General features: G+C 36.6%; 1 protein-coding gene across 3 annotated transcripts in view; it reads left to right on the forward strand.

Moving 5' to 3' along the window:
• Positions 1–16,291, forward strand: part of ACAD11 (acyl-CoA dehydrogenase family member 11) — a 93,311-nt gene that overhangs the window by 35,066 nt on the left and 41,954 nt on the right. For all 3 annotated transcript variants that reach the window (XM_004762499.3, XM_045088912.1, XM_045088913.1), the window contains 4 exons: positions 7,605–7,682; positions 8,366–8,504; positions 14,393–14,500; positions 15,908–16,006. In XM_004762499.3, coding sequence (XP_004762556.1) covers positions 7,605–7,682; positions 8,366–8,504; positions 14,393–14,500; positions 15,908–16,006 — 424 coding nt within the window. The remainder of the gene's footprint in view (positions 1–7,604; positions 7,683–8,365; positions 8,505–14,392; positions 14,501–15,907; positions 16,007–16,291) is intronic.

A 16,291-nucleotide genomic window follows, 5' to 3' on the forward strand; every position in this document is an offset into this window, starting at 1 on the left:
AGAAAACCAAAGCTGTGGCATCACAATCCCAGACTTCAAGCCCTATTACAAAGCTGTAATCATCAAGACAATATGGTACTGGCACAAAAACAGACACATAGATCAGTGGAACAGAATAGAGAGCCCAGAAATGGATCCTCAACTCTATGGTCAACTAATTTTTGACAGAGGAGGAAATAATGTCCAATGGAAAAAAGACAGTCTCTTCAACAAATGGTGTTGGGAAAATTGGACAGCCACATGCAGAAGAATGAGACTGGACCATTTTCTTACACCATACACAAAAATAGACTCAAAGTGGATTAAAGACCTCAATGTGAGACTGGAATCCATCAAAATCCTAGAGGAGAACACAGGCAGCAACCTCTGTGACCTTGGCCACAGCAATTTCTTGCTAGACCTGTCTCCTAAGGCAAGGGAAACAAAAGCAAAAATGAATTATTGGGACTTTATCAAGATAAAAAGCTTTTGTGTACTGCAAAGGAAATAATGGACAAAACCAAGACAACTGACAGAATGGGAGAAGATATTTGCAAATGTCTTATGAGATACAGGGCTAGTATCCAAAATCTATGAAGAACTTATGAAACTCAACCACCAAAGAACAAATAATCCAGTCAAGAAGTGGGCAGAAGAGGTAAACAGACATTTCTCCAAAGAAGACCTAAATGACCAACAGGCACATGTAAAAATGCTCCACATCCCTTGGTAACAATACCACAATGAGATACCCCTTCACACCTGTCAGAATGGTGACATTATCAAGTGAGGAAACAAGATGTTGGCAAGGATGCAGAGAAGGGGGAGCCCTCTTAACTCTGTTGGTGGGACTGCAAGCTGGTGCAACCACTCTGTAAAACAGTATGGGGAGGTTCCTCAGGAAGTTGAAAATAGAGCTACTGTGTGAGCCAGCAATTGCACTACTAGGTATTTACCCCAAAGATACAAATGTAGTGATCTGAAAGGGCACATGCACCCCAATGTTTATAGTAGCCAAACTGTGGAAGAGCCAAGATGTCCATCAACAGATGAATGGATAAAGAAGATGTTACAGAAGATGTCTTCTATATGTAAGACATGTATATATATGCAGTGCAATATTACTTAACCATCAAAAAACTGAAATCTTGCCATTTTCAACTCGTGGTCAGAACTGGAGGGAGTGAAATAAGTCGGAGAAAGACAATTATCATATGATCTCACATGTATGTGGAATTTAAGAAACAAAACAGAAAAAAAAAAAAAGAGGCTCATAGGGAAGGGAGGGAAAAATAAAATAAGCCAAAATCAGAGAGGGAGACAAACCCTGATACTCTCAATCAGAGGAAGCAAACTCAGGGGTGCTGGAGTGAGGGGTGTTGGGAGATGTGATAACTGGGCAATGGACATTATGGAGGGCCAGGATGTAATTAGCACTGACTGTGTAAGACTGACGAATCACTGAACTCTGCCTCTGAAACTAATAACACCCTGTATGTTAATTAATTAAATTTAAATTTATAAAATAGCATAAAAATAGTCTCCTCTTACATGTGTTTAGTATTTAAGGTATCACTTTGGAGACTCTTTTTTTAAATATTTTATTGATTTATTTGTTAGACTGAGATCACAAGTAGGCAGAGAGGCAGGCAGAGGAGAGAGGAAGAGAAGCAGGTTCCCCGTTGAGCAGAGAGCCCAACGTATGGCTCAATCCCAGGACTCCAGGATCATGACCTGAGTCAAAGGTAGAGAGGCTTTAATCCACTGAGCCACCCAGGTCCCCATGGAGACTTTTGATCTATATATACATATAGTACATATAGAATGTTGAGTTTTAAAATTCTGAACTTTTGGGTATTAAAAAGAAAATGCAACACTTGGTTCAGATGGCAGACCGAATTCAGCATTTACCTGCTTTCCCTCAAATAAAATCCTATTAACAATTAAAAAAAACTTTTGAAAAATGAATTAAGTTGCTAAAAGCACAAAAAAAGGAGTGGACACATCAGAAGACTAAGGTTTTGAGAAGAGAATGGGGGAATGCCTGAGTGGCTAAGTCAGTTAAGTGTCCACCTTCAGCTCAGGTCCTGGTATCGAATGCTGCATTGGACTCCTTGCTCAGTGGGGGGCCTGCCTCTCCCTCTCCCTGCCCTCCCTTTTCTGAAAAATAAAAAAATAAAATCTTTTTAAAAATTTATTTATTTTATAAACATATAATGTATTTTTATCCTCAGGGGTACAGGTCTGTGAATCACCAGGCTTATGCACTTCACAGCACTCACCATAGCACATACCCTCCCCAATGTCCATAAACCCTCCACCCTCTCCCTACCCCCCCTCCCCCTGGCAACCCTCAGTTTGTTTTGTGAGATTAAGAGTCTCTTATAGTTTGTCTTCCTCCTAATCCCATCTTGTCTCATTTATTCTTTTCCTACCCCCCCAAGCCCCCCACATTGCATTTCCACTTCCTCATATCAGGGAGATCATATGATAGTGAGTTGCCTTTCTCTGATTGACTTATTTCACTAAGCATAACACCCTCTAATTCCATCCATGTCATCACAAATGGCAAGATTTCATTTCTTTTGATGGCTGCATAGTATTCCATTGTGTATATACACCACATCTTCTTTATCCATTCATCTGTTGATGGTCATCTAGGTTCTTTCCATAGTTTGGCTATTACAGACATTGATGCTATAAACATTTGGGTGCACGTGCCCCTTCAGATCACTACGTTTTTATCTTTAGGGTAAATACCCAGTAGTGCAATTGCTGGGTCATAGAGTAGCTCTATTTTTAACTTTTTGAGGAACCTCCATGCTGTTTTCCAGAGTGGTTGCACCAGCTTGCATTCCCACCAGTAGTGTAGGAGGGTTCCCCTTTCTCCACATCCTCGCCAGCATCTCTCATTTCCTGACTTGTAAATTTTAGCCATTCTGACTGGTGTGAGGCTCAAAATCATTTTGAAATAAGAGAAGGCTATAGCACAGGTGGTAACCATTTTGTTTTGTTTTCTTTTGTTTTACAATGGAGTCCCCTGTCATGGGCTGGTATGGAGAGCAAGAGTGAGAAGGGAAAACAAAATTAAGGGCGCCTGGGTGGCTCAGTGGGTTAAGCCGCTGCCTTCGGCTCAGGTCATGATCTCAGGGTCCTGGGATCGAGTCCCGCATCGGGCTCTCTGCTCAGCGGGGAGCCTGCTTCCCTCTCTCTCTCTCTCTACCTGCCTCTCCATCTACTTGTGATCTCTCTCTGTCAAATAAATAAATAAAATCTTTAAAAAAAAAAATTAAGATGTTTGACTGAAGAATTAACCTGTAGATGGGCTGCAGGGGTAGGTCTGTAACACCCCATGCCTAGCTGTAGCATTTGCTTCAGACAGAAGGCTGCAAGAGTCCTCTAAAAAAGCAAATGATTAGACTTATCTTGGTGATCGTATGACTATGTTGTACACTAGAAACAAATAGAATATTGCATGCTAACCACTCCAGTTTGAAAAAAGATAAGATGAAAAACAAAGTGAGGAAATTGAGGCCCAGAGACATTAAGCAGTTTGCCTAAATCAAAGAGAAGGAAGCCAGTGTGGAACACTGTGGAAAACCTGAACTTAGAGCATGTGTTCTAGATTCAGACTTTGCGTAAATTCTACCCTCAGCAAAATACTTCCTTCAGACATTCAGCAAACATTGAGCACCTCTCTGTGCTGGTCAGTGTACTTGATGGTGGGGACATGATGATATTAAGTCTTATTAAGCATGATGATATTATGCCAGGAAGACAAGTTACTCTCTTCACAGTCAAATGGGAGAGAGACAGTGAATCAACACTAGTTATTATATTAAGAATTTACTCCTCTGCCAGATACTATGCCAAGAGCTTGAAGTGTAGTAATTTATGTAATCGTTGTAGCAGGGGTACAATTACTACTCTGGCTTGAAAATGAGTCAGAGAATATTTAAGCTATGAGTAATAAACTTAGAACTCTAAAAAAAAAATTGCCTATTCCAAGAAGCCAGGATTTCACAAGAGGGTTAGTGCTCTAGAGTCCTCTATTTTGGGGGCTTTAAAAAAAATAGGGGTTTGGTGTAAACCCCAGCTTGCCTATCAACCTGCCTGATTTCTGCCTGCTCACCCTAAAATGAAACATATTTGTTGACATGCTTGTGCCTGGAACCAGCCGACTATTCAAAGGAGAGGGCAGAATTAGCAGAAGAAACCATGTGGTCTTGCTCTTTCATTTATAAATGTGAATGGGAAATCAAGGGATACATGAAGCAGAGAAAAGAAGTATCACAAGTTGGGTTGTGATATCTGCTAAACTTAATATTATGCAGCTATTAAAATATTTACAAAGAATTCTCAATCTAGGGATGCCTCAGTTGCTCAGATGATTGAGCATCTGCCTTGGTTCAGGTTATGGTCTCCAGATCCTGGGATCAAGCCCTGAGTAGGGCTCCTGGCTCAGCCGGAGTCTACTTTTGCCTCTTCCCCTGATCATGCTCTCTCCCTGTATTTCTCTGCCTCAAATGAATAAATTTTAAAAGTTTTTCAATGTAAAAGAAAATGCTTTATTATAAGTTTAAAAAAAAAACAACAATCTATAGCTTTAACAGAAGATTGTCAATATTTCTGTGGCAAGGAAAACCACAGTAATTTTGTCTTTGCAGATAGTTCAAATCTAGAATATATCCATGCCTAATAACATGGGCTTTTTCTTTCATTAAAAATCATAAACCAGGATACCCGGCTGGCAGAGTCATCGGGGCATGCAAGTCTTGATCTTGGGGTTGTGGGTTTGAGTCCCATATTGGGTATAGAGACTACTTAAAAATAAAATCTTAAAAAATAAAATAAAATAAAATATTAAACACAAAAATCTTAAGCCAACATCTGTAAAAATGTTTTATCATGTAGAATGATCTTGAGCAATACTAATCCTTGTCTGTGAACATATACATTTGAAATGATATCTGGAGAAAAGTGATTAACTTTTTCAAAATAGGAGGGGGAAAGCCTATAAAATCCTATCCAGTATTATAACTAAGTTTATAAAAATTAAAAGTCGGATCTAGAAAACAAAATAATGTCATATAATACACCAGTATTTTAACAGTATACATCTTTAGTAAGACCATTGATGACTTTTTCTCAATACTTTTACAATTTTTCTAATTTTTATAATGGGGAAAAAATAAGCTTTATTTAAACTACTCTAATGACCTTTGATATTCCTTGGATTTCATAAAGTAAGAACATTAAGAACCCAATATCTATGAAAGTGTTAAAAGGCAGTTTTTCCTATTTAAAATGGGTAAGGAGGGGGCCTGGGTGGCTCAGTCAATTAAGCACCCAGCTCTTGACTTTATCTCAGATCATGATCTTAGGGTCATAAGATCAAACCCCGCATTGGGCTCACACTAGGTGTGGAGCCTGCTTAAGATTCTCTCTCTCCCTCTCTGTCCCCCAACCACCACATGTGCATACTTTGTCTATAAAAAAATAAATAAATAAAATGGATAAGAAGTCCTAAAAAATAGAATTTAATACAAGAACTAGCAACATAGTCTTGAGAATACACTTACAATATAAAGATAACATTAGTTATATTTTCCTCTTAAGTGTAATGTACTATTAAAGAGCTATTGCTTTTTTCTAATAGACAACTTTAAGGTGAAAAGCATATTATATAACAAAATTATTTGTAGGCTCAGATTTAAGATTTTGAACTAACATACTGCAAAGCAGTATCTCAGTAAGTTATGAGGAAGTTAGATATTAAAGGTGCTATTTGGGGGGAATCAATTAGGCATCAAGTGTATTTTCTGCTTTCTCCTTTCACCAATATACTGTTTTTCATACTCTAAGAACTAATGAACCTTCTTTATAATGAGATTTTACATTAATTCTGACTTCTACCACAATACAAACAGATTTTGCAGATCTCTAAATGGATAGACTTTAGAATAGGAAGTATTAAATCACACAAATTTTTTAAATAATTATGTAAACATTGGGTGCTTTAATTTCTCAGAACTGTAGTATCATAAAGAGGTAGTCAGAGATGAGGAATTTGTAAATGTATTGCATAATATATTGTAGCATTGACTATTTCTACTGCAGCACAAGGGTTGGACATAATAAACAACCCTAAACAGGAAATCTCCAATTCAACTGACTTCCTGACAGAAATGATGAATGCTCTTCATCCTGGTGAAAAAGAGCTGTCCTTTGTCTTCTTGTAATTTTCACTAAATACATCATTTCCCTAGACTAGCCATGCTTAATAAAAAGAACAGTTTTGTGTATTATATGACTATAAAGGAGTGGAACAATTTTAGAAAATAATTTTGTAACTTGTGACTGTAGTCACAGATTTTAATTTATAATTCTAGCATAAGTAAAAAAAATTAGGTATAGATATTCTGTAACAGCAAAATATTGGAAAATGCCTTCCCAATCCATATTTTAGTTCATCTTGATTATTTTAGTTGCACAAATTAGTGATTATTATTACTGTTTGGTGTGGCTAGTTTTTAATTTATATTTACCCATGTATTTACCACTTTATTTACTGTTTCTTCTTGCAACTCAGATATTTCTTTTAGGATCAAGTTCCTTTAATGAGAATCTGCTAGTAATCTTTCCTTTGATTTTTTTTTTCTTTTTATTTTCCTTTTTTGCTCAAGAGAGGGAAGTAATGATTCTGATTCTGATTCTCTCTGTTTCTTTATCTCTAATGCCTTTATTTTGCCCTAATTCTTGAAAGATTGTCTTATTAGACATAGAATTCTAGGTTGACAGTTATTTTCTCTTAGCAACTGAAGACATTAAAACACTGATTTCTGCCTTCATTTGTTGTACTGGGAATTCAGTTCTCAATTGTTTATAAGAACCACTGCTTGGATTTTTAAATTTAATTAATGTGTTTTTTCTTTTCCTCAAGTTGCTTTTGATTCTTTTACTTTTTTTGTTGTTCTTTTTCAAATTTGGCCAATTTTGATAACCTTTGTCATACTTTTAATTCCTTCCTTTATTCTTTAAATCTGTTGGACACAAATACTTTATTCTACATATGACTTTTTTTTGTTTGTTTTTTGTCTGTAGTCTTTGGGGAGTGTGATTCAGTTTTGTTACACTGTTAGTTTTGCTAATTTTTGCTAATGGTGGCTTGAAACAAGTACTTTAGTAACACCTGAAGAGTCAAGCTTTTTTATTTCTCACCACTGAGGAATTTCCTTATTGTTCTTCCAGCACAGCTATTCATTACATGTATTTTTTTTTCATTATTTTAAATATTTTCTCTGGCATTCTTAGTTGTGCTACTTTGAGAGGGGTTCCTATGACTACCCAGTGAGCTATATTGCTAAAAAGGGAACACTAAATCTTGGTACAAGATTTTGGAAGTCTGTTATCTAATATCGAGGCAGCATAATTTTGTGAGCAACAAACCTCTAAATTTGTTTATACTCGTATATCTGGTTTTGGAAAGAAATATTACTGATTTAATAGCAGTTTGAAAAGCTTCTTCATCTAAATAGGTTTACTTTGGATATTTGCAGTTTGTGGCATTATTTACTTTGTATTAACTTTAGCTAATGAACTTTTTTTCTTATTATTACTTTAAGGAGGTAATTGAGTTCTACATTCAAAATGAAAATTCAGTAGACAGATGGAAAAAACCTTTAGTGATTGATAAACTTAAGGTAAGAAAAACAAGAAAGCATTTAATGTTGGAAAATGAATATGCAGATGTTTTTTGAAACCTTAGTTTGTCATTGCTGTTGTTGTTATATAGAGAGAGAATAAATATATCAGTAATAACTTTTTAAAAAGAAAGTTAAGAACAGAAGCTATAGTATACAAAGTAGGTTACATAGCATTTTGTATGTGGTATGTGATGACGATAACTTCTTACAGCTATTGAAAGAAAAAATATGATCAACAGCACTCACTACCATCTGTTGCAAAATTACAATAGAAGTCAAGCAGAACATTTGTTCCACATGCGCTTGGTCTAAATTCCATGCTTTTAAATCCTAACCACAACACACATAAGAAATTAAAATATACACAACAGTATGTTTGGCATACTTAGATTCAAATGTGGGAGATTCTGTAATAACTATAATTCAGTAAGAGGTACTCAGGAAAGCAAATTTAGTTTTTCAGCCAAATCTAAGGAAACTTGGAGAAAAGGGCATTTCTTTAACAGGAAATTGTTGATTTCTAATGAGATAGTAACTGGTTTTAGGTAAGGTAAATAAAACAAGTAACTTCGTAAGTGTTTTTAAGTTGCAAGAAGCATAAATAGCAATATCTTTTAAAAATAAACTATTTTAGTGCATGGTAAATTATGATCACTCTGGTGTATTCATCACCTTGACAGGAAATGGCCAAAGCAGAAGGCCTCTGGAACTTGTTTTTGCCAGCTGTGAGCGGTCTCAGCCAGGTGGACTATGCCTTGATTGCTGAAGAAACAGGAAAATGCTTTTTTGCTCCAGATGTCTTTAACTGCCAAGCACCAGGTTACTATATTATTTAAAAACAGAACTTTCTCGGGGTGCCTGGGTGGCTCAGTGGGTTAAGGTCTCTGCTTTCAGCTCAGGTCGTGATCCCAGGGTCCTGGGATCGAGCCGCACATTGGGCTCTCTGCTCAGCGAGGACCCTGCTTCCCCTTCTCTTTCTGCCTGCCTCTCTGCCTACTCTCTCTGTCAAATAAATAAATAAAATCTTAAAAAAAAAAAAAAAAAAACCCTAGAACTTTCTCAGATATTCTGAGCAGTGTTTGAAATTCCTCTATTTTAAGATAAGAAGTTTTTCTACACAAAGTCGTTGGTTTATAAACTTGTCTACAATTTTATTTCTCAGTTACTTTGATTTAAATATTTTTAAAAATGGATCTGATATTCTCACTGGATTATCCTTTTGTTAAACATCATTGCATCATTGCATTCTATTAGTGAATAGAAGCCACCTCCAGAGGTACTGGCAATATAAAGATTACAACTTCACGATTGGATCTTCGATATTTATATGGCTAATTGGAATGGATCGAGAGTTCCAGATCTTGGTTAGCCTCACTGTCTCTCCATTTCTTCACCAGTTTGTTTTTTTTTTTTAAGTTTTTAAAAATTTATTTAAGTAAACTCTACACTCAACATGGGGCTCTAACTCATAACCCTGAGATCAAAAGTCACACACTCTTATAAGTGAGCCATCCAGGTGCTCCTATTCACCAGTTATTTATTGATTACTTACTATGTGCCAAGCAGTATTCTAGATCCTTGGGATGTATCAAAGAATAAAATACACAAAGATTTTTGCCCTCATGGAGCTGATGTTCTAATGAAGGGAGACAGAAATAAATAATAAATATTATAAGTAAGTAAATTATGTAGTCAGTTTGAAGATGAAAAGTGCTTTGGGGGGGAAAAAACCCAGCAGGGTAGGGCAATGTTGGAATGCTGAGGAACAAGAAATGCAAATTACAATTTAACATGGAATGATGAGGGTAGGCCTTACTGAGAAAATGATATTCGATAAAGACTTAAAAAAAGCATGAGAGTTAGCTATGTTGTTATCTGGGGAAGGAATTTCCATAGCAGAGGAAACAGAAATTGCATAGACCCTAAGGCAAGAGTATGATTGGTGTATTCCAAGAAGAGTCAAGGAACTCTGCATAGTTGGGAGAATAGTAAGAGAAGATATCAGAGAGTAAAGGGCCTTATGGGGCAGGTAAGGGCTTATACCTCCTATGAATGGGGAAGCCATGGGAGATTTGACCAGAGCAGTGACAAGATGTTATATCAGTTTTAAAAGAATCGCTTTGACGACTGTATTAGGAATTAACAAAAGGAGGGAAGGAAGGAAGCAGGGAGTCTGTTGTAATAATCCTCGTTAGAGATGATGGGGATTTGTTCTAGGGTAGTAGCAGTAGGTGAGAAGTAGAAAGATTCTAAATATATTCTGAAGGAAGAGGAAAGAGGAACCCAAGGATTCCTGCAAAGATTCTGGCATGAAAAATTGGAAGGGTAAAGGAAGGAGGCCAACTTTTCTTTAAAAACGTAATATAGAATGGCATGCCCGGGTGGCTCAGTCAGTTACGTGTCTGCTGTTGGCTCAGGTCATAATCTCAGGGTCCTGGGATGAGGCCTGTAGGGCTGTCTACTCAGCAGGAAGTCTGCTTCTCCCTCTTTCTTTGTGTTCTCTCTCTCTCAAATAAATAAATAAAAGTCTAAAAAATTGTTTGTTTAAAAGGTCATATGGAACAGATAAACTGTACTGTGTCTGTAGAAGATGTTTTCGAACATGGATTTGTTAAAGAACTCACTAAGGAACTTTAAAACAAAAACAAAAACAAAAACAGATTCATAGACTCCATCCCTGTAGATTTGGTTCAGTAGGTCTAGGTTAGACCCAGGGAATATCTTGTCTTTTTTCCTCCTAGTTTCTCTAGTTACTCTGTTGCTCCCATTCAAGGACCAACATTTAATTTGTTATAGAAGGATGATGGTATGATATCCTATATTGTCACTGAACAAGTTGGACCTCAGTATTGCCTTTTGTGCTCATTGTACGGCCCTGCTGCTAAAGCTCTCCCAAAAAGAGTTAATGAAGGATGGAACTACCAAAAATAAGTATTTGAATATCTGAGAGAAGGCACACTCTGGTTGCATAGTAAATTGTTTGGACAGTGGACTTTGACTCTCATTTATTTGAAACCATTAAGGTAGCTATAAACTTCTGATGTTGGTTGAATTTATCCCTGGTGGTTTTCCTTCTTCAAATCACCAGTTTATCAAATTACTGCTCTACTACATTTTAATCCAGTAATGAGGCTACTGATAGAAATCTATCAAAGAATTTCTAAATATTTCGTCTCATTTATGTGAAGCTATTACTGTATAGGTGGCATAATTTTGTGGAAGGAGAACTGGTGGTCTTTTGCTTAAAATTTTTTTTTATTGCTACTTATACTAAGAAATACAATTTATATTGTGACCCAATATGTAGCATATGTAGTTGTACATGTATGTTCATGGATGGATGGATGGATTGACCAAGGGACTTGGGGAATAAGAAATGAGAGGCTTATATATTACTGAAAAAGTGTTTCATGAAATAATAATTTCCTTTATTACATATAGTATATTCAGATATTTTCCAGTGAGTCTAGTCAAATCTAATATGTTCTATTTTGATCTATTTTTTAGAGAATGGTAGCCTATTCCATTAAATTGATTTCATGACATACTAACAGGTCATAATATGGTTAAAATATAACTAATAGTTTACAATATTTTCATAATATAAAAAATAATGCTATAGAAGACTTCCTTTGCATACACAGCTCTGCCACTATTTTCTCCATTTGACCCATGAACTCCCTTTTCACTAGAAGATCATTTGCCTAGCATTAAAAATTCTAGCATTAAAATTTCATGAGTCTATCAGTTGTACTCTCTAAATGATATCACCAAACTGCTGAAATTTAAAAAGTGGCCAGGAGGGGCGCCTGGGTGGCTCAGTGGGTTAAGCCGCTGCCTTCGGCTCGGGTCATGATCCCAGGGTCCTGGGATCGAGCCCCACATCGGGCTCTCTGCTCAGCAGGGAGCCTGCTTCCCTCTCTCTCTCTGCCTGCCTCTCCATCTACTTGTGATTTCTCTCTGTCAAATAAATAAATAAAATCTTAAAAAAAAAAAAAAAAAAAAAGTGGCCAGGAAAATACATTTTCTTTGGCCAGAGTATGATTAACAAACAAGGATGTATAAAACCATAAGTAGAAAACTAGGCATTTTTTCTTTGTAGTGGAGATATCTTCATGAAGGCCTTAGGACATTGTGTATCGGAGCATTTCTGAAACAGAAAAAGAAGGGAATATAACAGATGTTAATTAAATACTTTGGGAGGTTTCTTAAGTATAAAAGATGAATTTCTACTCAAGTTTTCCAAATAGTTCTAAAAGCTTAGGGAAAACATATGCAGTCTTCCAATTTGTCTTTTTTTTTTTTCACTTCACAAAGTATACAATATTGTATATTAGAATGTTGAAAATAGCAATTTTAATTTTATAGCTATACTAGAAAATTTGGAGGGCCTATGGGCTGATTTGGGGGAGGGTAATTTTTTGTAGAACTAATTTACCCAGGCTTTTTCCCAACCCATAAATGATAGCTTCGTTTTGCCAGCTTCTCAGAACAAACTGACAAATTTTGAAAGATCTTAGTCAATATTTACCTCATTTGAACTATAACAAGAAACAGTGAATTTAAAATAAGCGAAGAAAATAGTGAGCTTCATTAATTATAACTCAAGACTCATTTTTTCTCTCAGCCAAAAAGAATTTTAAACTAATGTTAATCTATTAGGAATTTTGTGCAATTTAATATAACTTTGGCTCTGTTGATAGTGTCTGGACAGACTGCAAACATTTTGAGAGACTTAACTTGGATTTAACTCCATTTTCATAGGCATATCAGTGACTGTCCTTTAAGTCATGTTTAAAGCTGATATTGATTCTTGAAAATCTTGTAAATAATTGGGGCACCTAGGTGGTTCATTCTGTTAAGTGTCTGAGTCTTGATTCCAGCTGAGGTCATGAACTCAGGGTTGTGGGATCAAGCCCTGTGTTAGGTTTCCTGCTCAGCAAGGAGTCTGATTGAGATTCTCTCTCCCTTTCCTTCTATCCCCCCACCACACAGTCCCTCACCCTCTCTCTAAAATAAAATAAATAAATCATTTTTGAAAAATCTTATGATGAGTGAGATGCCTGGGTGGCTCAGTTGGTTGAGCATCTGCCTTCAGCTCAGATCATGATCCCAGAGGCCTGGCATCGAATCCTGCATTGGACTCCTTGCTCAGCGAGGAACCTGCTTCTCCCTCTGCCTGCTGCTCACCCTGCTTATGCACTTGCTTTCTCTTGCTCTGATAAGTAAATAATAAATAAGTTCTTTAAAAAATAAAAATAAATAAATCTTGCGAGTAATCAGTTTTCAAGGGAAAGGTTTAAATAGTATTTTTTTTAGAAGTTTGATAGGAACAAATATCGGAGAAAAGCCCCTAGAGTGTTTTGCTCCATGGCAGGTATAAAGCATTCTTCTTTATATGAGAGTGATAGTAGTGTATCAGTTACCGAACAATGCCCTCTGAGGGTTGGAAAGGGTCTTTGAAGTTATCTGCTGTCATTTTCTATCAGGGATTCTGTGTTTATCATTCTTGAGATACCACCTAGTGCTTTCCTAGATGGGAGGGGGTGCACAATAGTAAGAACAATAATTACTCTGTGAGTTCAGAGGAAGGAGACAATAATTACTCTGTGAGTTCAGAGGAAGGAGGTATTTCTGACTGTGTAGTCAGAGATTCTTCACGGTGGAAGTGGCTCAGAAGCAGAAATTTACTTAGGAATGATGGGTAGAATTGGACTTGAGAGAAGGTTTGGCACAGGCAAACAGGCGAAAGGTAGAGAGCACAGTGTATGTTCGAGGAACAGGAGTCTCAGCAATGGAGTCTCAGTAGAGCATGGAATGATAATTGTTCTCCAGGAGCATTGCAGTCACTCCTAGCAAAGCATATTTGCAAGAAAGCAGGAAAAGATTAAGACAGTGAATTGTGGGGCACCTGCGTGGCTCAGTGGGTTAAGCCGCTGCCTTTGGCTCAGGTAATGATCTCAGGGTCCTGCTCAGCGGGGAGCCAGCTTCCCTTTCTCTCTCTCTGCCTGCCTCTCTGCCTACTTGTGATGTTTCTCTGTCAAATAAATAAATAAATAATCTTAAAAAAAAAAAAAGACAGTGAATTGTTTTCCTTCGTCCTAAATGAGTCAGACCTCATTAAAGCCATGTTTTATTGGAATGAAGTGGACAAGTGTCGTAATTCAACACAAATTGAATAAATATGCACCAAATGCCATATATTTATAATAATTATTTATGGCTTACTTCATTATAAGTTATATTCACTATTATGTTTCAAAATATTTTTGTAAGCAAGTGTTTACTTTAAAAAGATACATGTAGGGGTGCCTGGGTGGCTCAGTGGGTTAAGCCTCTGCCTTTGGCCCAGGTCATGATCTCAGGGTCCTGGGATCAAGCCCCGCATCAGGCTCTCTGTGCAGCAGGGAGCCTGCTTCCCCCTCTCTCTGCCTGCCTCTCTGCCTACTCGTGATCTCTGTCAAATGAATAAGTAAAATCTTAAAAAAAAAAAAAAAAAAAAGAAAAGAAAGAAAGAAAGAAAACAACTTGGGAAAACATAACAATGCAATTAAAGCCAAAAAAATTATTATTTTTTTTAAAGCCAAAAAAATTATTTAAAAAAAAGATACATGTATATAATTCCAACATAAAGTTTGGATTTCATATTGGTAAATTTTTAAACACCAAAGAAATGTTTTGTTTTGTTTTGTTTTTATTACATACAGACACAGGGAACATGGAGGTCCTCCACCTATATGGAAGTAAAGAGCAGAAGCAGCAGTGGCTTGAGCCTCTTCTTCAAGGGAACATTGCCTCTTGCTTCTGTATGACAGGTAAAAGCAAATCATGGTTCTCCCCTTGTGCAGTCAGTCATCCTGGAGTTATTATGGATAAGCTAAAATGAAAGAGTGGCTCTGTGTTTCAGGCAAATTTGCCCATGGACAGAGATGAGCATGTGCTTGTTTTGAGCCCTATTTCAAATTTTGGCATTTTTAAATGTGCAGAATCAAACTGTCCTCCCCTCTGGGAGGATACCCAGTGATGTGTTCTGATAGTCTACTTTAAGCATTTAGCAGCAGAGTAAACCTAACTTCATAATCTTTTGACTTGCATTTCTAAAATTGCCATGTATGTATATTTAATATCTTTTTTGCCCTTATGTATGAAATATTTGTCTTTGTAATAATTTTTACTGATAGTTACAAAATACAACTGATAGTTACAAAATAGAAAAATAGACCATTCACCAGGGCTGATCACATAGTTAAAATTATGATCATGTAGGGAAGTAAAATTAGGAGCATGTTAAAAATGGAACATAGGAAACAGCAGGTAAGAATTTTTCAAAGGAAAAAGTCATTATTATATAGTTGAGCTTAGAATTAAACTAAATGTCATCTGGCCATAATTTTAGCCATACTTAAAAGTCTTCTATAACATTGTATGTATTTGTAATAGGAAAACTGATCTCCATTTAAAATCGGTGAGAGGAATTTATTGAACATCTGCAGTGACATGTTATCTTCAAACCACTAATTGGAGGTTACAAAATAAGTACACAGCACCCTTTCTAAAAGAACCCCGTGGGTCTCTAGTTTTAGAAATAGAGTGCACAAAATATCTGAAGGACCCATTTAAAAGAGCAGCATATTAGCAAGTGCAGATGACTACAAATGATGACAACAGATGACTAGCCTGCACATTTGGAAATGCCATACAGTAAGGCAGTTATGTAAGGGTGTCCCACGAAAAACTTTCTGAAGAAATTGTGTTGATCAGTCTTTACAGAATGCAGAATAAGTCAGTGAAAGCATTCCTGATGGGATTTGCAAGGCAGGGTTGGAAATTGTCTAAGATAGTAAACTACATGGTGGGGAAATCTGGCTTGCAAATATTTAGTATTTAGTAAATTTCTATTGTGGACAATAAACAACAGTATATTTAATCTACTTTTGATAATTGGAGAAAGGATTGAGTGAGTTATCTTGAATCATGCATCAGTGAGGAAGCCAAGAACACAATTCAGATTGCTGATCACCAGTGTTCACAATTCATTCATTCATTCTTCCAGTGCACATTTACTGAGTACCTACTTATGTAGGTTTTAGGAGAACTAGGGTGGAAGGGGTAAGGATAGAACATGCCTCTATCCTCAAAGAGTTCACATTTCCTTATCTAAAATCTCTTTTGTAAACTGATGATGTCTGATGTCTGTAAATTCAATCTTTGCTTATTTATAGAGCCCAGTGTAGCTTCGAGTGATGCCACAAATATTCAATGTAGCATCCAACGAGATGGAGATAGCTATGTAATTAATGGCAAGAAATGGTGGAGCAGTGGTGAGTATTCAGATCCATCCTTTGTCCCAGGTGCTGTGCTAGAATAATATGATACATAATTATTAGTTTCATGATCACTCCATTCTTTAAATTCTGGCTTTGAAGGCATATTCAAATTTAGAAATACTTGATTAAAAAAAAGTAATTTTAAAAAAATACTTATTTTGGCAAGAGGGAGAGAGTGCAGGGGTGGAGGGTAGGACAGAGGCACAGGGAGAGGGAGAGAGAAACTCTAAGCAGACTTCATGCTGAGTGCAGAGCCCAACGTAGGGATTGATCTTAACG

This window comes from Mustela putorius, unplaced genomic scaffold (assembly GCF_011764305.1).
Source record: "Mustela putorius furo isolate JIRA1106 unplaced genomic scaffold, ASM1176430v1.1 tig00003834_pilon_pilon_pilon, whole genome shotgun sequence".
In the NCBI taxonomy this organism is placed as follows: Eukaryota; Metazoa; Chordata; class Mammalia; order Carnivora; family Mustelidae; genus Mustela; species Mustela putorius.